Genomic DNA, 18,916 nt, shown 5'->3' with positions numbered 1-18,916 from the left:
TGCATCTTACAAAGAGTGAGTGATGATTATGTCTTCCACCGAGAGCACTCCTGTGTTTTGCGAGTCCTGCGGCATGTACAGGATACACTGTTCCACCAACAATATACAGTAGATCATTTTAAATGCCAGAAATGTTTAGTTAGAGTTGGAGGAGAGAATTTGTGTTGGAGGGGACATTAGCACACTATTAGATATTAAACAGATTGAGGGATGGGATTCAACTCAGTCGGAGCACTCAGTCAATTCAGAATTGGCTGCAGTCCCTCCCGGCCCAGCAGTCTCCAGCTTGGCGCCGGCACCGGCAGCAACCACACGCGAGCCCTGGGTCACGGTCAGACGGGGGTCTAAGAGCTCAAAGACTAGACCTCCTGCACACCAGTCACCAAGCCGACTCAGCAACAGGTTCTCTGCTTTAGGCAGCGCATCTGTCGATGCGGATAAGGTGCTCATAATTGGCAACTCGATAATCAGGAATGCTAGAATTCCTAACCATCAAAAAGCAGCGGTCTCTGTAAAATGCCTCCCTGGGGCCAGAGTTTCTGACATTGAGGTGAATCTAGACACATTTTCCAGCAATGAAGTTTCCATCTTGGTTGTTCATGCTGGAACTAATGAAATAAAGTACCAACAATCCAATGTGTTAAAGAGCAACTTCATTTCTATGTACAAAAGAGCACAAAGAAAATGTTGGAATTTAATTGTGTCTGGTCCCTATACAATCCTATACAGAGGGGATGTACCTTATAGTAGGCTATACTCCCTAAATCACTGGTTAGAGACTTGGCCTGCATCCAATAGAATAACCTTTATTAATAATTCTAACATTTTTTGGGAACAGCCTGGCTTTCATAAACGGGATGGTCTCCACTTTAATCACAGGGTATTATTAATTTTATCCCAAAATATAGCAGAGAAGTTGCTTGCTTGACTACTAAGAGCACCACCCAGGTCTCAGCCGTGTGATCTTAAATCACGTGCTGTCTGTACTCTCACCTCTAGTTCACCTCCTGAACCAACCCAGGTTCTCTACCACACGGCATCCCATTAATCATATTACTATTCAGAACCAGGTATGAGTGTGAATAGACAGGGTATTGCAGCTATCACTAGACCTAGATTAAAATTCAGATGTTCCCTTAGGGGCTCCTGTGTTGACAATTTAATCTTCATTCCACTAGTAAACCTAAATCAGTTAAAAATGAAAACAGCCATAAAATGCTCACTGTTAAATGTTTGCTCACTAGGCAACAAATCAGTTCTGGTTAATGATATGGTGCTTGACACCAACTCTGACCTGTGCCTACTAACAGAAACCTGGGTTAGACCCACTGATACTATTCCTTTAGTTGAAGCCTCACCTAATGGCTATACTTTTTTACAGAAAGCTCATTGCTCAGGACGTGGAGGTGGCCTAGCAGCCATCTTCAGTGAGTCTCTGAGAATTGGATTAAAAGCTACTAATAACTTTCACATACTTGAAGCGATGATTCTTAAAATAGCACCCGAATCATCTACAGATGCAGCCATTCAAAATGCACGGGCGATATCGCATTATTTTCCGGTACGCTGTACGCAGTCTACCGCAAGTTACCGGTAAATACCGCGAGTTACCGGTAAATACCGCTAGTTACCGTAAATTATCCTATAATACGACAAGCAAAATAATAGTATCCGGAATTTCCGCAAGGTGGAGCTAATAAAGCTCAACCTCTCATGTTTGAGCTGTGGCCATCAAAGTTTTAAACGAAGATATTACTAATAGTATTAATAATGAATGACCTTGGACAAGCTGTAAGTGTAAACTCAAAGTATTGCCCTGGTCAACATTCTTTTTTTCATTGACCGTCTTTGTAAAAGTAACACCACAGCATTTCTCAATCATGCATTTGTTTCCAATCATGCAAAGTACAGTAATTTTTGAGAATTGATTCACCGTGCCTTTCACATGCTCATAAAAGAGATTGATTTAGGAACATAAACATAATAACGTATGAAAACTGTACTGTATACAGTATGTATATGTGTATTTAATGTCTTAACTGTGCACGTTTAAGTATTGAATATTCATATCTAATTTTACCACTGAAAGGAAATCTTAGTAGCTGAGCATAAAAAGAATAGGAGCATACTGCAACGCGTGTGAAGGCCATAAACGATATTAATTTTGGAACATAAACATACAGTATATGGCTGGTGTCGGTACTTTAAAGAAAACATAAACGAAACATGGTTTCATTATGACCAGAATCGGTCTTGAGACATTTTTAACTTGATTTACAGTATTTGAGAGGTATGTCTTAACACCGAGACTACAGTACGTAAATACTGCTCACGTATATGTTTCTAGGTTTATATTATGCATTTCATACGGTCAAATTACTTTTGAGCAACTAATAAGAAGCGCGAAACGGTATGCCCAGGGCGTTTTAGTTTCGTTTTGTGCTGGGACTCTGCTTTTAACAATGTCGCCGTGGATTGATTAGAGATATCAAGTACATACAAGTCATTTTTTAAATGTTGTAGTTCGTCTTGAAAAAATGTTACGAGTACATCATCTATCAACAATTACACAGGTTCTGTTTCCATATTGCGGATTTTGGTTACGTAATATTATTTTCTAAATTTCACTTTGTGAATATATGATTTGGGCAAACAGAGCCGCAAAGAAGTACATTATGGGTTGTTGTTTTTTTTGCAGTTTTATCTAGAACAAGCGATGCTTAAACCTTTGTCTGATTCTTGTGAAACTATCCACACGACAGTTACAGTACCTAGGAGTTGACTTCAGTGATGTCACTGATGGGATGTTTCTAAAAATCCATCCTCTGTAAAACGTCTTCTCTAGTTGTCCCGCATATGTATTCGCTAATGAAGCTGTGTGTTCTGAGCCTGGATCTCTACATTTCTGTATGAACCAGCATAGAGGGCTAAAGACAGCTTGTGTTTAAATTGAGTGTAAGGCAATTTATGCTTCTAAAGTCACGGTCAGCATTTATTATTGTACTGTGCTGTAAACTTTTTCTGTGCCTAGTCACATTATTTTATAGCGTTTTTATAGCGTTATTAAATCCGGTGGCGCTGTGCGTTAGTTTCCTGACTCCCATGTCACATGGTCTGTGATTGAACTATGACTTTATTTTTTAACAAACATTTCTTTGAAAATATGAAACGTTTCCTTTGGTCAGAGATTAAATAAAACCTCACTCGCACCAAACAAATTTATATTTCTAAATATCACAACATGATCGAATTTAAGTCTTTTTAATAACAATGAATAGTCACCTTTGCGTTACAAAATAAACATTTATATTGATTTGAATCCCGTTTTGATTTAAATCGTAAACGCATGTTTAAATATATGTGTTTAAAGGCGATATACTGTATAAAAGCGCTGATTCTTATGGAGTGTGTTCCGCCGGGGATTAAAAAAAAATATTTTTTTTAATCGCGTATCTAAGGAAAATTGCAGTATAACTTTGTTCATGCACAAACAGTGGCATGTTACATTATAATTTGGGTGTCTCCTCTTGCCAGAAAGCTCTAAATTGCATTTTGAGTGCGGTTTTTGACTTTTTCTAAATTGCAACCCAAAAATAAAGCTGATTAAGCTTGGACTAACTGTATTCTAAACTGTATTACAACAGCACATTGGACAATGCAACGTAAATTGCAAAAATGCACTTGGAATCTGTCCAAGCCCTCCTACGAAAATTACTTAAACTGCGACACTGATCATTCATCTCTAAATAAACTTTATTTTATATAGCGTTTTAAGCGAATAGGTAATTAGATTGCTCATAAACCTAATCGCTTTTTCTACATAAACATAGCGTGATTGCTCTCTGAAAATGCTTTTCCTTTATATTTAGGCTCAGATTTCAACTATAGATCGTATTATTATAAACTTTCTTGGAAAAATGTATTTTATGTAAACCATGTTTGCTATTAATTCATTTAGGGCTTAAATACGTTCATTGTCTTCCAATCGAGTCGAGTTGACATTGGAAGCTTGCCACTCCAGGACTGTTACACCAACGCATTAGCATGTTAAAGCGATTCCATTGAGGAGCCCAGCTACCAGTTAACACTGTACTTCCTACTTTGAAAATACCTGTGAAACCGGTTTAATTCGTCACAGCCAGCACTCCGGCAGAGAGGGGGTTGTACTCGTAAAGTAGAAGTAGGTGAGATTTCCAGCGAAAGAAACCCCCCCCCCCCTCAAAAACCCAGTAAGCAGTAATGCTTTATGTTGAAAATTGAGGTGGATTTTGTTTATGATAAAGAGGATAAACTGGGATGGGAGGAGGGTTTGGTTTTGCATAAGGGGCGGGATTATGATAATTGGAGGAATTTGCGAGAGTATAATGGTTTGATATATTTGATTTTGTATTGTGGTCGTTATCTATGTTTTTGGTTGGTATTATGTTTATATGGTTGTTTTTGTTGGTTGGTTGTTATTATGGTTATTAATAATACGATCAATAGTTGAAATCTGAGCCTAAATAAAAAGAAAAAGCAAGTGATTAGGTTTATGAGCAATCTAATTACTTATTCGTTTAAAACGCTATATAAAATAAAGTTTATTATTAATTTGCTGGACAGAGCGGTGAATATTATTATGCATAAGACAAAGATAACGATCCTGATCAGTTTAGAAATCTGTGTACGCTGTAAGGTTTTTACTTCTTAAACTTTTAAAATACACGTTTCGAATATAAAGAAATCCTCTTCCTGGTACAGTCGCATGAAGAGAGAGGCGAAACAGCCCTACACAGCCCTGTCGCAGTACAGGAATATAATCATATCGTTATTAAATTCTTTAGATACGCGATTCCATATTATATTAGCAGAAAAGCTTAAAACTACCACTTTTTCACACGCTATTTCACGTTAGTTAAATTTAATTTATTTATATATTATATATTTATATCTCTGACCAAGGGAAATGTCTCATTTTTTCAAAGAAATGTTTGTTTGTTGATTGTTATCAAAAATGACTTAAAATCGATCATGTTGTGATATTTTGAAATATAAAAGTCAATTGATTGTCCATAATATCGCTATTCTATTTTTTCGAAGAAATGTTTGTTAAAAGAAAAGTCCAGCACCAGCTGGATTTGAACACATAACCCGTGAATTGGTAGTCAGGCATGTAGACCAGTAGGCTACAGGGGAAGTCACATGAAGAGGGAGGCGAAACAGCCCTACACAGCCCTGTCACAGTACACGAATATAATCATATCGTTATTAAATTCTTTAGATACGCGATTCCATATTATATTCCCTATTAATCAAATTCTAAAAGTATGCTTGTTGACTCCGGTATCTCTTTAGTTAAAGACTTCGATGCTTAAAATGTTTAGGGAGAAATGGAATACTAGTGTTTTTTTTTTTACTTTAAAGTACCAAGACCAGCCATATACAGTAGTGTATGTTTATGTTCCAAAATTAATATCGTTTATGGCCTTCACACGTGTTACAGTATGCTCCTATTCTTTTTATACTCAGATTTCCCTTCAGTGGTAAAATTCAATATCTACAACGGGCACAGTAAAGACGTTTACTGTACTGTAAATCTTTCTACAACAGACCAACAGACCACGAGTGCCCCTGTCGGTCAACCAATCACGAACCCCGGTACCCCGCGTCATCTTGCGTCATGATGCGCGACGCCGCAGCCAATTACCTCTGGTACGTGTCTGTACCGCTCACTTTGAATGGCTGCATCTGTACATACAGTACATTATTTTAGTGTACAGACCCCCAGGACCACATGCATTGTTTCTTGCCAAATTTGGTTAACATTCATTCATATGCTGATGACACTCAAATATACAGTACATTTTGTTAACACCAAACGACAACTATTCTATTATCACTTCAGTTAATTTTACACACTTCAATGAAGTAACTTGGATGTGTGAAAACTTTTTGTTACTCAACTCTGATAAAACTGAGGTTCTGTTGTTTGGAGTAAAAAATACTGATAGGTCTACAAAGGAACAACTAATATGTTTATTCCATGCTGAAAAAAAAAGAAGAAAGAAAACACAATGTTCCGGCCGTGGAGCCTTCTTCAGGCTGAAACGTTGCGTTTTCTTTCTTCTTTTTTTACTTGTTACCTATTACTTGTTCCTTTGCAGCCTACCCATGCTGACGCAGCTACCCACCTGAACTGATAGGACAACTATAACTTCAGCACTTAACTGGGAGTATTTAAAAATTTGCCTCAAAGACTCAGCACGTAACCTAGGCGTCAAATTAGACACATGGCGCTCATTTAACTCTCATGTTAAAATAGTATCTAAAACATGCTTCCTACAGTTATTCCAAAACTATGGCAGTTTCTCTCCACTCAAAACACAGAGAAATTAATACATACTCTTGCACACAGTAGGTTAGACTACTGCAATGCCCTACTATCAGGGAGCACCCACCACTCTTTCAATACCTTACAGCGAATTCAGAATGCAGCAGCTAAAATTGTTACTAGGAGCAGAAAATACTACCATATAACCCCCATACTTAGCTTTCTTCATTGGCTTCCTGTCAGGTACAGGGCGGACTTCAAAATCCTTCTACTTACTTACAAGTCTCTCAGAGGTCAGGCACCTGTCTATCTAATGGAGCTTATTAATGTTTACCATTCAAGTCGCCTGCTTAGATCACAGAATGCAGGTCTTCTTCAAATTCCATGAATTAATAAAATAACGGTTGGCGGTAAAGCTTTTAGTTACAGGGCCCCTAGCTTATGGAACAGTCTCCCACCCCATATTTGGGATGATCAATCTCAGTATTCAAATCCAGACTGAAGACCTACATGTATCACTTCAGCCTAGTCTACTCACACCTTACATTATAGCCTGCTGCCTTATTCATTTATTTCCTTTTTTAAAATATATAATGTTAGCATGCCCAAGGGGGTTGGGCAACCAGTTGACCTTGGACCCCTAGAGGTTTTTTGTTCTCCTTACTAAGGAGTTTTTGGTTCCTCTCCTCCATTGTCTTCTGGTCTTCTCTTCTGTATGGACAAAATGTATGGTTTCTTGCATTGTTAAGCGCCTTGGGGCAACCCTGTTGTGAAAGGCGCTATATAAAAATAAATTAATTTAATTGAATACAGAAATGACACAGAGTACCAGTGCGATTCAAAGTATGAGTTGAGGTTATATAGACACACAGTTACAGAAGATGAAAAGGTTTCCTGGTAAGTAGCTCCAGCACCCTCCCTAATTAACACATTCGTACATCAAAGGAGAACACCTGGGAAAACAGACTGTTTGTTTATGACCCCCCTACCAGTCCTGGAGCATCTTGTTATGTTTGTGTTTCTGTCCTGCTGGCCACTGCCAGAGGGTATGCCTAATTTTACATGTTATTTCTCAAACAGCCCTGCAACAGTTAAGGGCTCCTGTGTCACGATTATAGTCCCCCTTCCTTAAGGGTGCTCCAGCCTTTTCACGTGAGACTTTATTCTGTGCACCTGTTTCCCATTCCCAGCCCACCTTAAAAGCCAGGCGCTGATGCTCATCCGGGCTCTGCATCTGATTTCTGTATCGTGCGAGTCCGGGACCTGGAAGCGCCTGGTCCCGTTAAGGTTTTAATCTCGGTTCCCGTTCCTGTTCCCTGTCCGCCGGTTCCGACCCGGCCTTCGTGTTTTAATTCCGCGTTCTGATGGATCTCCTGGTTTTGTGTTTTTGGATATTCCCTAAGGACTACTCTTTTGGATTGTTCGCCTCGGCCACACCTCCCCCGTGCACCTCCCCCGTGCACCAGCGCACCTTGGACACGCCCCCCTGTCTTCAGCCCCGTATTCCTGTATGACGTTTCCCTAGTGTTACCCCACTTCGTCGGATTGTGTCGTCCGCATAGGGTCCGGAAAGAACTGTTTGTTACATCCTGGGAGGGCTTAACCCTTTACTTCATTAGTTATCAGTTAAACTACTTTGGCAGACATTTCAAGGACTTTCTAGTCATGTGCTGTTGATGCAAAAAGGGTAAAAAGTTTTGCCCATTCACATTTTAGTAATCCTCTTACAATTTTACTTTTCACAATGTGACATCCAGGGCTACTAAAAACTGGACACAATTTGCATTCCCAGCAACTGTTAGACAGGAGGTGTATTACAGGTAACATAATTTATGACACTGCAATTGGATACAAACATCCTACAGATGTTGCAAAGAGATGTTTTTCTCTGCTAACAGGCCACATTGAGACAACACCCCAAGTTTTAGCATACAATGCTGTAAGTTGCACTATCCAATTGCAACTTAGCTTTACTTTTGCCAACATCACTACCAAATTAAATGTCATAACTAAGCTAGAATTCACAATGACATACCCGACAAAACTGCACAGAGGAAACTTGAGCACAATGAAGTCACTGAAGCACTTTCCAACCCATCATGCTACATTCCTTTCCACTGTAAATTGGGACTAGGAGGAGTTAATAGATATGTAGCCAAATTCGTAGAACATATCTCTAACAAACACTTTCATAAATTAGGACTTTAACAGGGTTCATAATGTCCATACCCAATTCCCCCAAGGGCAGTATTGAGGAAAACCATTCTAAATGTCTGTATGAAATGTTTGGACTCAGAACATGGGGAACATGTATGGATAGTGAAAAGCTTTTAAGATAAATGTGTTATGAATATCTACCTTTGAAAATATTTTTGATTTACTTGAATGATTATGTAAATTGTTAAAAAGAGCATTAGTTTCTCCTTATTTTATTTACATATAAATAAGAAAGTCAGGTGTTAGCATAAACTATTTGTAATCAATAATAATACATTTGCAATGTAATAATTTGTTGCACTTCTTCCACATCTTGTAAGAACATTAATTTACAAGATTTTGTTCAAATATACATTGAATCTGACTGTCAGAAAATAAGCAAAATACAAATATAAAGTAAAAAAATGAAGACATTAAGGTAAAATATCATCTGAAATTAAGACAGGATACACTTTTTTCTGTGTCTCTTCCTACTCTCTCTCTCACCCGCTTTGATTCGGACACAAAATGATTTAAAAATGGAAGGGAATGTTTTATGCTAGCCAGCGCATTATCATCATATGGAAGCCCGGTTCCGCCAGGGAGTAAAAAAAACGCGCTATGGTATCTCAGAATTGCGACTTAGTAACTCAGAATTCCGACTTTATATCTCGCAATTGCGACTTTTTATCTCACATTTGCGACTTCGAAATCCCACATTTCATTGTCTGTCCTTTTGTTATTGTAATGGATTCGGGTTCTAGGGTTTGTGCCCTCGCTGCTCCCACACTACTTCATGCCTCACTGCAAGTGAGGACACAGGCCCTAGAACAAAAGGACAGACAATGAAATGTGGGCTATTTCGAAGTTGCAAATGTGAGATATAAAGTTGCAATTACGCGATATAAAGTCGTAATTCTGAATTTTTAAATTGCAATTCTGAGATATTATGTCGGAATTCTGAGTTACTTAGTCACAATTCCAAGATACTAAGTCACAATACTGAGATAATAAGCCGCAATTCTGAGTTACTAAGTTGCAATTCTGAGATACCAAGTTGTAATTCTGAGATAGAAAGTCGCAATTCTGAGTTACCATAGCATGTTTTTTTTTACTCCCTGGCGGAAACGGGCTTCCATAGTAACAACTTGTCACATTTCACTTCCTTGCATAAAAATCACGAGGTTCTCATCCAATCAAAGGTTTGATGTTTTTTCATTTCGAAACCATGATGTGTGAAGCAGAGTTAACAGCTAAAACGTTATTAATAATATCTTCGTGTCTCATTAACATTGGAATGTTCTTACAAGTGTAAAAATAGGCGATACACAAAGTGTCTCCTCTATACTCTATACTATAACTCTTCGGTTTACAGAGAAATTCCACCAGAGCCACAAAACATTGTCCAGTAATACTCATCTTGTGTCAAATTTCCAGGGAGTAACCCTGTTACAAAAGGGAACAGCGCATCGGTCCTTGACTATGGTTAAACAGTACAGTACATACGATGTCTGGTGGTGTTTCGGCGTTCGCTTTTCTGTAATCTGTACAGAACCGTGACGTCTCATCACTGTTTGCTACCAATAAACGGGGGGGCTTCACAGACTTCCTTCTTTGAACTCAACTGCACTCCAGTAAATAATGTACAGTTTATCACCTTCTGCAATGCTGCAAGTTTAGCAGAAGTTGTGCAATAAGCACATTTTTTAATGGGGATGACATTACCTACGTCTATATCACTTATAAGACACAGATTTGAGTCGGAGTATCTGTTAATAAAACAGAGCGCCTTCTGATAAATTTTATAGTAACTACTGTACTGCATTATTTCATTATCCTTTTAGCTAAATGAGGAGAATCGAATCAGTCAGAATATCGGAATGACAATTGTAAAAATACCCTTCTTCCCTCCTTTGTTTAACTTAAAAAAAATTGCGAAGAAATCCTTAATCACAAAACCATCATTTAATTTATCCAGATACACAAATTCCAGAGCCAACAATAAGCTATAATAGTGGACTATTTTTATGTATTCACTATATAAGAAACAAACCTAAAGCAATATTCTGATAGCGCTTTGAACCACTGGGTGCAGTGCTTTGTCCATTACCACTACAAGGACAATAAAAGTTTTTTTAAAAGAAGCGGATTTCAAAATGTTTCCGAAATGTCAACCTGTGATATTTTAGCTGCTTATTTACACAGTTTAATTAGAGGCATGTACCTTGAATCGTTAGCTCCTTGGAACTCTGACAGGACCACTTTGTGGGGGTTTCATGACTCACCAGCACGGCGACCCTCCTCTCAGTAAAGCCCCTGGGGGCAAGCACAGCCATGTCCTGAGTAGATTTATTTTCCTGCCCCACACATCAGCTTGTGGGCTTTCTGCCCTGTACCCCTGGCCACCTGGAGTGGTACCTCCCAGTGCCATCACCCCCCCTTCTTCTGTTGCTCAGTAGTTGGTTTCGTCCCAGAACCGAGGGTCCATTTTCTCTTAATGCATCAGAGATTTCTTAATACTCTTCAATTTCTATTGTCAGAAATTGTGACCCCCAAATGCAGGGACTACTTTTGCTTTGTAGATGACTACACAATCTAGCAATTCTAAAGGATGCTAAAAGGGGCCTTTTCCTCTTACCACAGGTTACTTTTATTGCTCAAATCCCCAGTCCAGACAAGATAGTTGTCATATATAATATTCCAATTATTTACAGTACAGCACATAAAGATATTCTCTTAACACAGTATTCCTACGAACACTCAGCCAGTACACAGAACACATGACATGACTTACTCCTAGCGCAGACCCAGAACCACAGTTTCCAGTACAAAAATGTCTCACATGAACAGTCAGACAGTGCCATGCTCTCAGATTAGGTCCAGTCAGTAACCTGGTGTGCCTCCTTACTTCACAGTGAAGAAACAGTTATGTTTTAGGCATCTTCCTCCATAACAGTGTAGCAGCAATGCTTAGTAATAAGACAGAATTAAGTGTTGCTCTGCTTTCCCAGTGGGGCCCTCTCTCTCATCTCTTGTCCAGCCACAGATATACTATTCACATGCTCACTGACTTAGGAATGTAGTCCTCCTGATAAGGACAGCTCCCAAGATTGGGAGGTAACCAGTCATCATAATGGATTGCAAAGGAACAAGTAATAGGTTTTATTCCATGCTGAACAGAGAAGAGAAAACACAACATTTTGGCTGTGAAGCCATCTTCACAGATAACTATCCTGTCTGGTCTGTAACTCACATCTGAAGAAGGCTTCACAGCCAAAACATTGTGTTTTCTCTCTTCTCCTTTCAGCATGGAATAAACCTATTACTTGTTCCTTTGCAGACTACGCATGCTGATGCAGCTACCCACCTGAACTATCATAATAGATTGCCTACTTCTGGCACCTACAGTAAATGTCTACTCGAACCCTAAAAACATCTTATTATGGTTCTAGAGTCAGAGGTTATGGTCAGTCTTTTATCAAGTTGACCAACAAATCAGGAACCTGCAGGGCATGGTAACAGCATATGCCTGGCAACCTGTCGACCAATTACCAGCAGTATTTCCCCCAGTTAAAAGGCACTGCACACAGTTCAGATTTGCTCTCCTCCATCCACTTTTGTGCTCAACTCAGACTCAATCACGTGACTGCCAGTGCTGCGGACTGGGTGCGGGACTTGAAACTTTGTTCCAAGTGCTGAGACAGAGAGTAAGCCCATACATAGACAGAATTCTGCCCTAAGTCAGCCTGCAGCACCACTTTGTGAACTGCTAGCAAACAAGCGTATCATGCATGCCTGATCAATGGATCAAAATACAATTGGACTGTTAGCATTTGAATACTTTATTCAGAAGTAGCCGCTATAATATTTCTTCCACCTTACAAATATTGCCTATATTAGGCATTTTTTAAATCAGTGTCCAATGCTAAGTACTTGATTCATGCATTTATAAAATCAGGGCTCGATTTCTCCAACTCTTGACTCTAGGAGATCCCTAACTCTCTTCTCAACAAGTTGCAATATGTTAACAGTTCTGCAGCAAGACTACTAGCTCACACCAGACCCTGTCATCATATCACTCCAACATGTAATTACCTCCATAGGTAGCCTATAAAATCACATATTCAACATAAGATCTTGTTACTGACTTACTTTCAAGGCTGTAAACAACCTGGCTCCATTATTACATCTCTGAACTCCTTCATGTTTACATTCCCCCTGGAGGCTCTGTTCAGTTGAGGCTGGTCCTCTACTCACTGTACCCGGGGCTAAAGTACTGACTTGTGGTGACCATGCCTTTTCAGTCGCTGCTCCAGTGTTGGGAAATTACCTTCCTCAGACTCTACGAGACACGGCATCTTTAATTCTTTTCAAGTGTAGCCTTAAAATATACCATCTGACCAAGGTGTATGTCTATTTGCATAGATCTATAAAAATCTGTATGTAAAATATGAAATCACAAAAATCCTTGTTGTGCAAATAAGATAATACTGCTTCTCAGTGATATACAACAAACAGATAATTAAATATATACATATAATTTAAAATATGACAGATTTATAAGTACAATAGTGGACATGAGGATAATAGAGTTGACATAAGAGTAATGTAATTCACAACAGTCATACAGTAATTTATTTCAAATTAATTAAATATCATTAATAACTAAAAGATGTTTTAAAAATCTTTTAAGGAAAAACACATGTTCATATATGAGGGGATATATAATTAAAAAGTTAATTAAACAAAGAATAGAACAAATACTATAATTCCATAATAACATCATTAGTTGACAGTTTTCCAAAGAGAGAGAAAAGATTGCAGCATTTGAACCATGTCACTGGATTTCTCAATTAGCACTGTTGCTTACTGGAGAGCACTTGTAATTTTCTATTGAACGTGTTGACACTGTTGATTATGTCGATGGCATTTTTATTTTGTCCCTCAAGCTCAACATTCAGCTCACTCAGGCCAGCATGTTTAGACGACTTGAGAAACAGTTATCTGAATCTCGCCAAAAAGTTACCTCTGCTGAGACATTGCATGTCAGTGTGCAGCAACAAGTCTATGTGGTCTGCATCTGCCTCCTCCAGGTGGACATCACAATGTCCATTACGTCTCTCATAAAATCTTCCCACACAATGCTTGCCGATGAATTATGCAGTGATAATGAATAAAATCCAGAAAAGTTTCACTGTTTGCACAGTGCAATGAATCCACTGGTGCGGCCAGCCATTTACGGTGCTCTTTCACCATTGCTTCATATCGCCTTGTTACAGTATTTCTTCACAATTGAATGTCCTTGATGGCAGCTGAGATTTCATTTTTTTTTAAATCTCCAAAGAGCAAGTCAGCTGCCTCAGCACATGCTTCTTTTATGACCTCTCCATAGCTGAATTACTTTTTGTGTTTATCACAGACTGATGCAATGATTTCCGCTTTTAACTCTTGTATTGGACCTTGTGAAAACCAACTCCTGTGCTGCTAGTTGAGATTTTAACTCTTCCACTTTTCTTTTCTGTAACTCACTTTTAGAAGGAAAGTCCACATCATACATTTTGTGTGGAGTTTTGAAATGTTGTTCTATGTTTCCCTTTCTTTCGTGTAGACGCTAGCATTGCAGATTAGACACACAAACTTTGAATGCAAAAGTACAAAAAAACAATCATGCTCCCATTCCCTGTGGTAATGGTAAGTTTCCGTTCTTTATGCTTCACTCATTTTCGCTCAAACACAACAACTATCAAATAGGCAACAAACTTATCAAACTGTTGATGAATTTATCATGGCCAGACTGTTTCACTCCTTATGCACTGTAGCAGATGTAGGGTGCATTTGGAAGTAACACACTTTTTTTATTTACACAGCTCCATCAGCCAGCAACCAGGTAACAGAGACTTTTACAACCTACTCAACAAGAGTTAAACACACACAAGGGCAGTAAAATGTATGAGATTATATGCATAGAATGCATTGAATGGATGATTTGGCTATTGAAAAAAGTAAATAGTCAGATTTTTCACCAAACATTCTTGAGATCAACCGCCAAGCACTCCAGTCGTTCGTGATCTACAGGCTGGGCACCTATAGTGAAGACACTTACTAGGTAGTCTCAATTAAGTGTGTGCCCTCATTGTTTACTGATATCACATATGCATTAGAGAATGTTAAATAGTTAGGTCTTAATCCACATTGGTATAACTAGCATATAACAATATGTGCATGAAACCAATTGTGGGTGAGCCCTGTCCTGTCAAGTAATTATATAGACACCAAAGTGTAGAAATGTTAGGAACATTGAAAGAGTTTAAGAAAGTGAAAATTGCTGTTATTGTTGTTTCACATACTGTAAGCTGTATGAAATATGTCATTTAGCAAAACTTTAACCCCGAACATATCCAAGTAATGAAAGCTTCTCCAAAGCCAGTGATTGTGATGAAAGTGTGACACGAGGAACAGTGCCCTTAATGATTAATGATTAAAATGATAATCAATACTGAAAGTGAAAATAAAAGTTTCATGTTTAGCAGTCATCTCCTGATTGGTTCTCTGTGTTTTCAGAGCCTTTCTCTGAAACTGGTAAGAAAAATAATTTTTTATCCATAAATTTATAAACAAATGTAAACATTAACATATACATTAATGTATTTTATGTAAACATCTGCATCAGTGCTGTACTTAAACTGTTTTGCATTGTAACAACAGAATAACAGATATACCTTTTTAAAGCAGGTCTAGATTACTAGATAATAATTTAATATTAGATTCATTAAATTCTTTACTTTTTTATTTTTAATTACTTTTCTTAGTTAAATACATCATGGTTCCATGCTGTAACACAATAATGTGTGAAAAGTTCCATAGGAGTGAATACATTTTAGGCACTGTACTGTATATCTGACTCTCATATATCAGCCTCTCTCACCTACGGTCTGAACCTCACAGTGCCTTCTTTCTTACCAAAAACTCAAACACATATTGAAATCTACCTCTACCTCCATGTCAAAACACTCCCCATCATTGTTCTATCCTTTAATTATTCTGTTGGTGTATATTTTTGCACATCTGATGTTGTTTTGCACATTACCTGTTACCTTTTGTTGTTTTGCACATTGCCTGGTGTTGTTTTGCACACTGCCTGTTGTCTCGGCCTTTCTTTTATTATACAAATGTATTGTTGTTATTTTGTACTACTTATCATCTGAGAGCTAGCTAAATAGCATTTCGTTATACCATATACCTGCATATGTATATGAGTATAATGACAATAAACTTTTGCCACTCATCAACACCAGTATAACCATTAGTATAACGCAGATTTGAGCATCATCAGCATAGAAATGATAATTTAGACCTTTTTATGTAATCTTAATAGTTAGCCAAGTGGGAACAGGTAAATGAGGAATAGCAGGGGGTCCCAAATCAATTCCTGAGGTACATGTCATGTAATTACTGAATTACATTATTACAATGATTAAATGGTACAGTATAAGTATTGACATGTATGCAGTAAACAGTAAACTTATGTTACTCTCCCTTATTATCTACATATATAATAAAACATTTAAGTTCTTGTATATATTAGTATGTTAGAAAATATAAGTTTTTGATGAATATACTGTAGAAATATGAGGATATTCTTTGAGTATTATAGCTTTATTTAATTAGACACCAGTGTTTATCCAAATTTCCTAATATGTTATTCCAACTTATGCTCTTCTAACTCCCTCAAAACAACCAGACAACACTCAAGTTACAGTGATGTGAAATCTTAACACACTTGGACACATGGATTATAATAAATGTCACAAAATTGATGCTGATTGAATGTAACATGCATAATTCTATTTCCATACAGAAATGGGCAGTTCTGAATCAAAACGAGGTAAGATTAATCTTTCATACATAATCATAACAAAAGGTAGCTGAAAAATATTGTTTCTACATTTTATTTTTCATTGTTGAGTTAACCATTACTTGTTCCCTGAGTTTAGACAGTGTGACTAAAATGAGGAAAAGGGAATGGCATTAACTACTACAGATGCAGCCATTCAAAGTGCGCGTTACAGACACGTACCGCAGGTGGCGTTGCGCATTGTGACGCAAGATGACGCTCGGTTCCGCGGTACGTGATTGGTTGACCGACAGGGGCACTCGTGGTCCGTTGGTCTGTCGTAGAAAGACTTACAGTAAACGTCTTTGCTGTGCCCGTTGTATATATTGAATTTTACCACTGAAGGGAAATCTTAGTAGCTGAGCATAAAAAGAATAGGAGCATACTGTAACGCATGTGAAGGCCATAAACGATATTAATTTTGGAACATAAACATACAGTATATGGCTGGTCTTGGTACTTTAAAGAAAAAATACACACCAGTATTCCATTTCTCCCTAAACATTTTAAGCATCGAAGTCTTTAACTAAAGAGATACCGGAGTCAACAAGCATACTTTTAGAATTTGATTAAAAGGGAATATAATATGGAATCGTGTATCTAACGAAATTAATAACAATATAACTATATTCATGTACCGCAACACAAGAATAGTACACGCTGTACAATGTCTGTTGATAATGTTTCTGTAGTGGTTTTTCAGCACTCTGCATGTGACTGGGTTAGGTTCCTGACTCCCATGTCACACGGTCTGTGATCGAATCCCATGGAACTATGACTTTATTTTTTAACAAACATTTCTTTGAAAAAATGAAACGTTTCCCTTGGTCAGAGATTAAATAAAACCTCACTCGCACCAAACAAATTTATATTTCTAAATATCACAACATGATCGGATTTAAGTCTTTTTAATAACAATGAATAGTCACCTATGCGTTACAAAATAAACAATTATATTGTTTTGAATCGCGTTTTGATTTAAATCGTAAACGCGTGTTTAAATATATGTGTTTAAAGGCGATATATAAAAGCGCTGATTCTTACGGAATGTGTTCCGCTGGGGATTCAAAAAATTTATTTTTTTTAATCGCGTATCTAAGGAAAATAGCAGTATAACTTTGTTCATGCACATCATTATACAGTATCTCATTTTGTATTTCTATAAAAAAATAGTTTGCCCAGCCACTATTGTTGTTATTGTTTTAATCCTGTAAAGCGCTTTGAGGAGCACAGCTTTCTCACCACTTAGATTACTTTTTGAAACCATCCTTACACAAAGCAGAAACTGATTGTATTTTCCGATGACATACTGTACAAGTGCAAAGATTACAGTTTTTAATCGTCATTTTTCTGAACCAGGGAAAATCTGATCATTTTTCTCTATAACAATAATAAAAAACTTTATTTTACATATCACCTTTAAAAGTGGCATCTCAAAACAATACAGTAGATGTAAACCACAGATTACAAGGTAAATACCCTTAATCGTTTATTCAATTTAATCGTCTTTTTTCTGAACTGGTTTCACAGCGAAAGACACCTCCCCCCTCAAAAACCCAGTAAGTACAGTGCTAGTTAAGAAAGGCTAGGCTTCTCAATGAAATCGCTTTAACATGCTAATACGTTGGTGTAACAGTCTGGGCGTGGCAAGCTTCTAATTTCAACCCGTTCACGGCGAAAGGAACCCTTCTTTCATTTGAAGACAATGAACACATTTTAGCCCTGAATGAATTAATAGCAAACATGGTTTACATAAAAGACATTTTTCCAAGAAAGTTTAGCCTTTGTCACTAATGAAACCACTAAATAAAGACATAAATATAAAAATCTTAAGATTTTTAAAATACATGACTTTGCTAAAATTTATTTGAAAATAAAAACGATTACAAACGCCAGGGGAGAGAGAGAACAGGGGAGGGGTGTTGGTTTTGCATAAGGGGCGGGGCTATAGAAATAAGGTCTGTTTGGGAATGTGGAGTTACATGTTCTGGCTGTTTGTGAATTATCGTTGTTGAGTATGGAGTGTTGAGGTATTGATTTTGTGTAATGCTTTATGTTGAAAATTGAGGTGGATTTTGTTTATGATAAAGAGGATAAACTGGGATGGGAGGAGGGTTTGGTTTTGCATAAGGGGCGGGATTATGATAATTGGAGGACTTTGCGAGAGTATAATGGTTTGATATATTTGATTTTGTATTGTGGTCGTTATCTATGTTTTTGGTTGGTATTATGTTTATATGGTTGTTTTTGTTGGTTGGTTGTTATTATGGTTAATAATAATACGATCTATAGTTGAAATCTGAGCCTAAATAAAAAGAAAAAGCAAGTGATTAGGTTTATGAGCAATCTAATTACTTATTCGTTTAAAACGCTATATAAAATAAAGTTTATTATTAATTTGCTGGACAGAGCGGTGAACATTATTATGCATAAGACAAAGATAACGATCTTGATCAGTTTAGAAATCTGTGTACGTTGTAAGGTTTTTACTTCTTAAACTTTTAAAATACACGTTT

At 37.5% G+C, this 18,916-nt stretch overlaps 2 protein-coding genes across 51 annotated transcripts in view; both read left to right on the top strand.

Annotated features, from left to right (window-relative positions):
• LOC148647083 (NACHT, LRR and PYD domains-containing protein 3-like) overlaps positions 1-18,916 on the top strand; it is a 1,669,284-nt gene that overhangs the window by 1,450,604 nt on the left and 199,764 nt on the right. The window lies entirely within an intron of this gene.
• The window catches only part of LOC148647086 (interferon-induced protein 44-like), a 46,899-nt gene continuing 44,097 nt past the window's right edge, over positions 16,115-18,916 (top strand). The window contains exon 1 of one of the 3 annotated variants that reach the window (XM_088608669.1): positions 16,115-16,391. In XM_088608669.1, coding sequence (XP_088464795.1) covers positions 16,367-16,391 — 25 coding nt within the window. In that variant the 5' untranslated portion in view covers positions 16,115-16,366. The remainder of the gene's footprint in view (positions 16,392-18,916) is intronic. The other 2 variants (XM_088608667.1, XM_088608668.1) reach the window with 2 other exon arrangements.

The sequence above is a fragment of the Lepisosteus platostomus genome, chromosome 16 (genome assembly GCF_059453375.1).
Source record: "Lepisosteus platostomus isolate fLepPlt1 chromosome 16, fLepPlt1.hap1, whole genome shotgun sequence".
NCBI lineage: Eukaryota > Metazoa > Chordata > Actinopteri > Semionotiformes > Lepisosteidae > Lepisosteus > Lepisosteus platostomus.
This window is presented reverse-complemented; position numbering and strand designations above follow the sequence as displayed.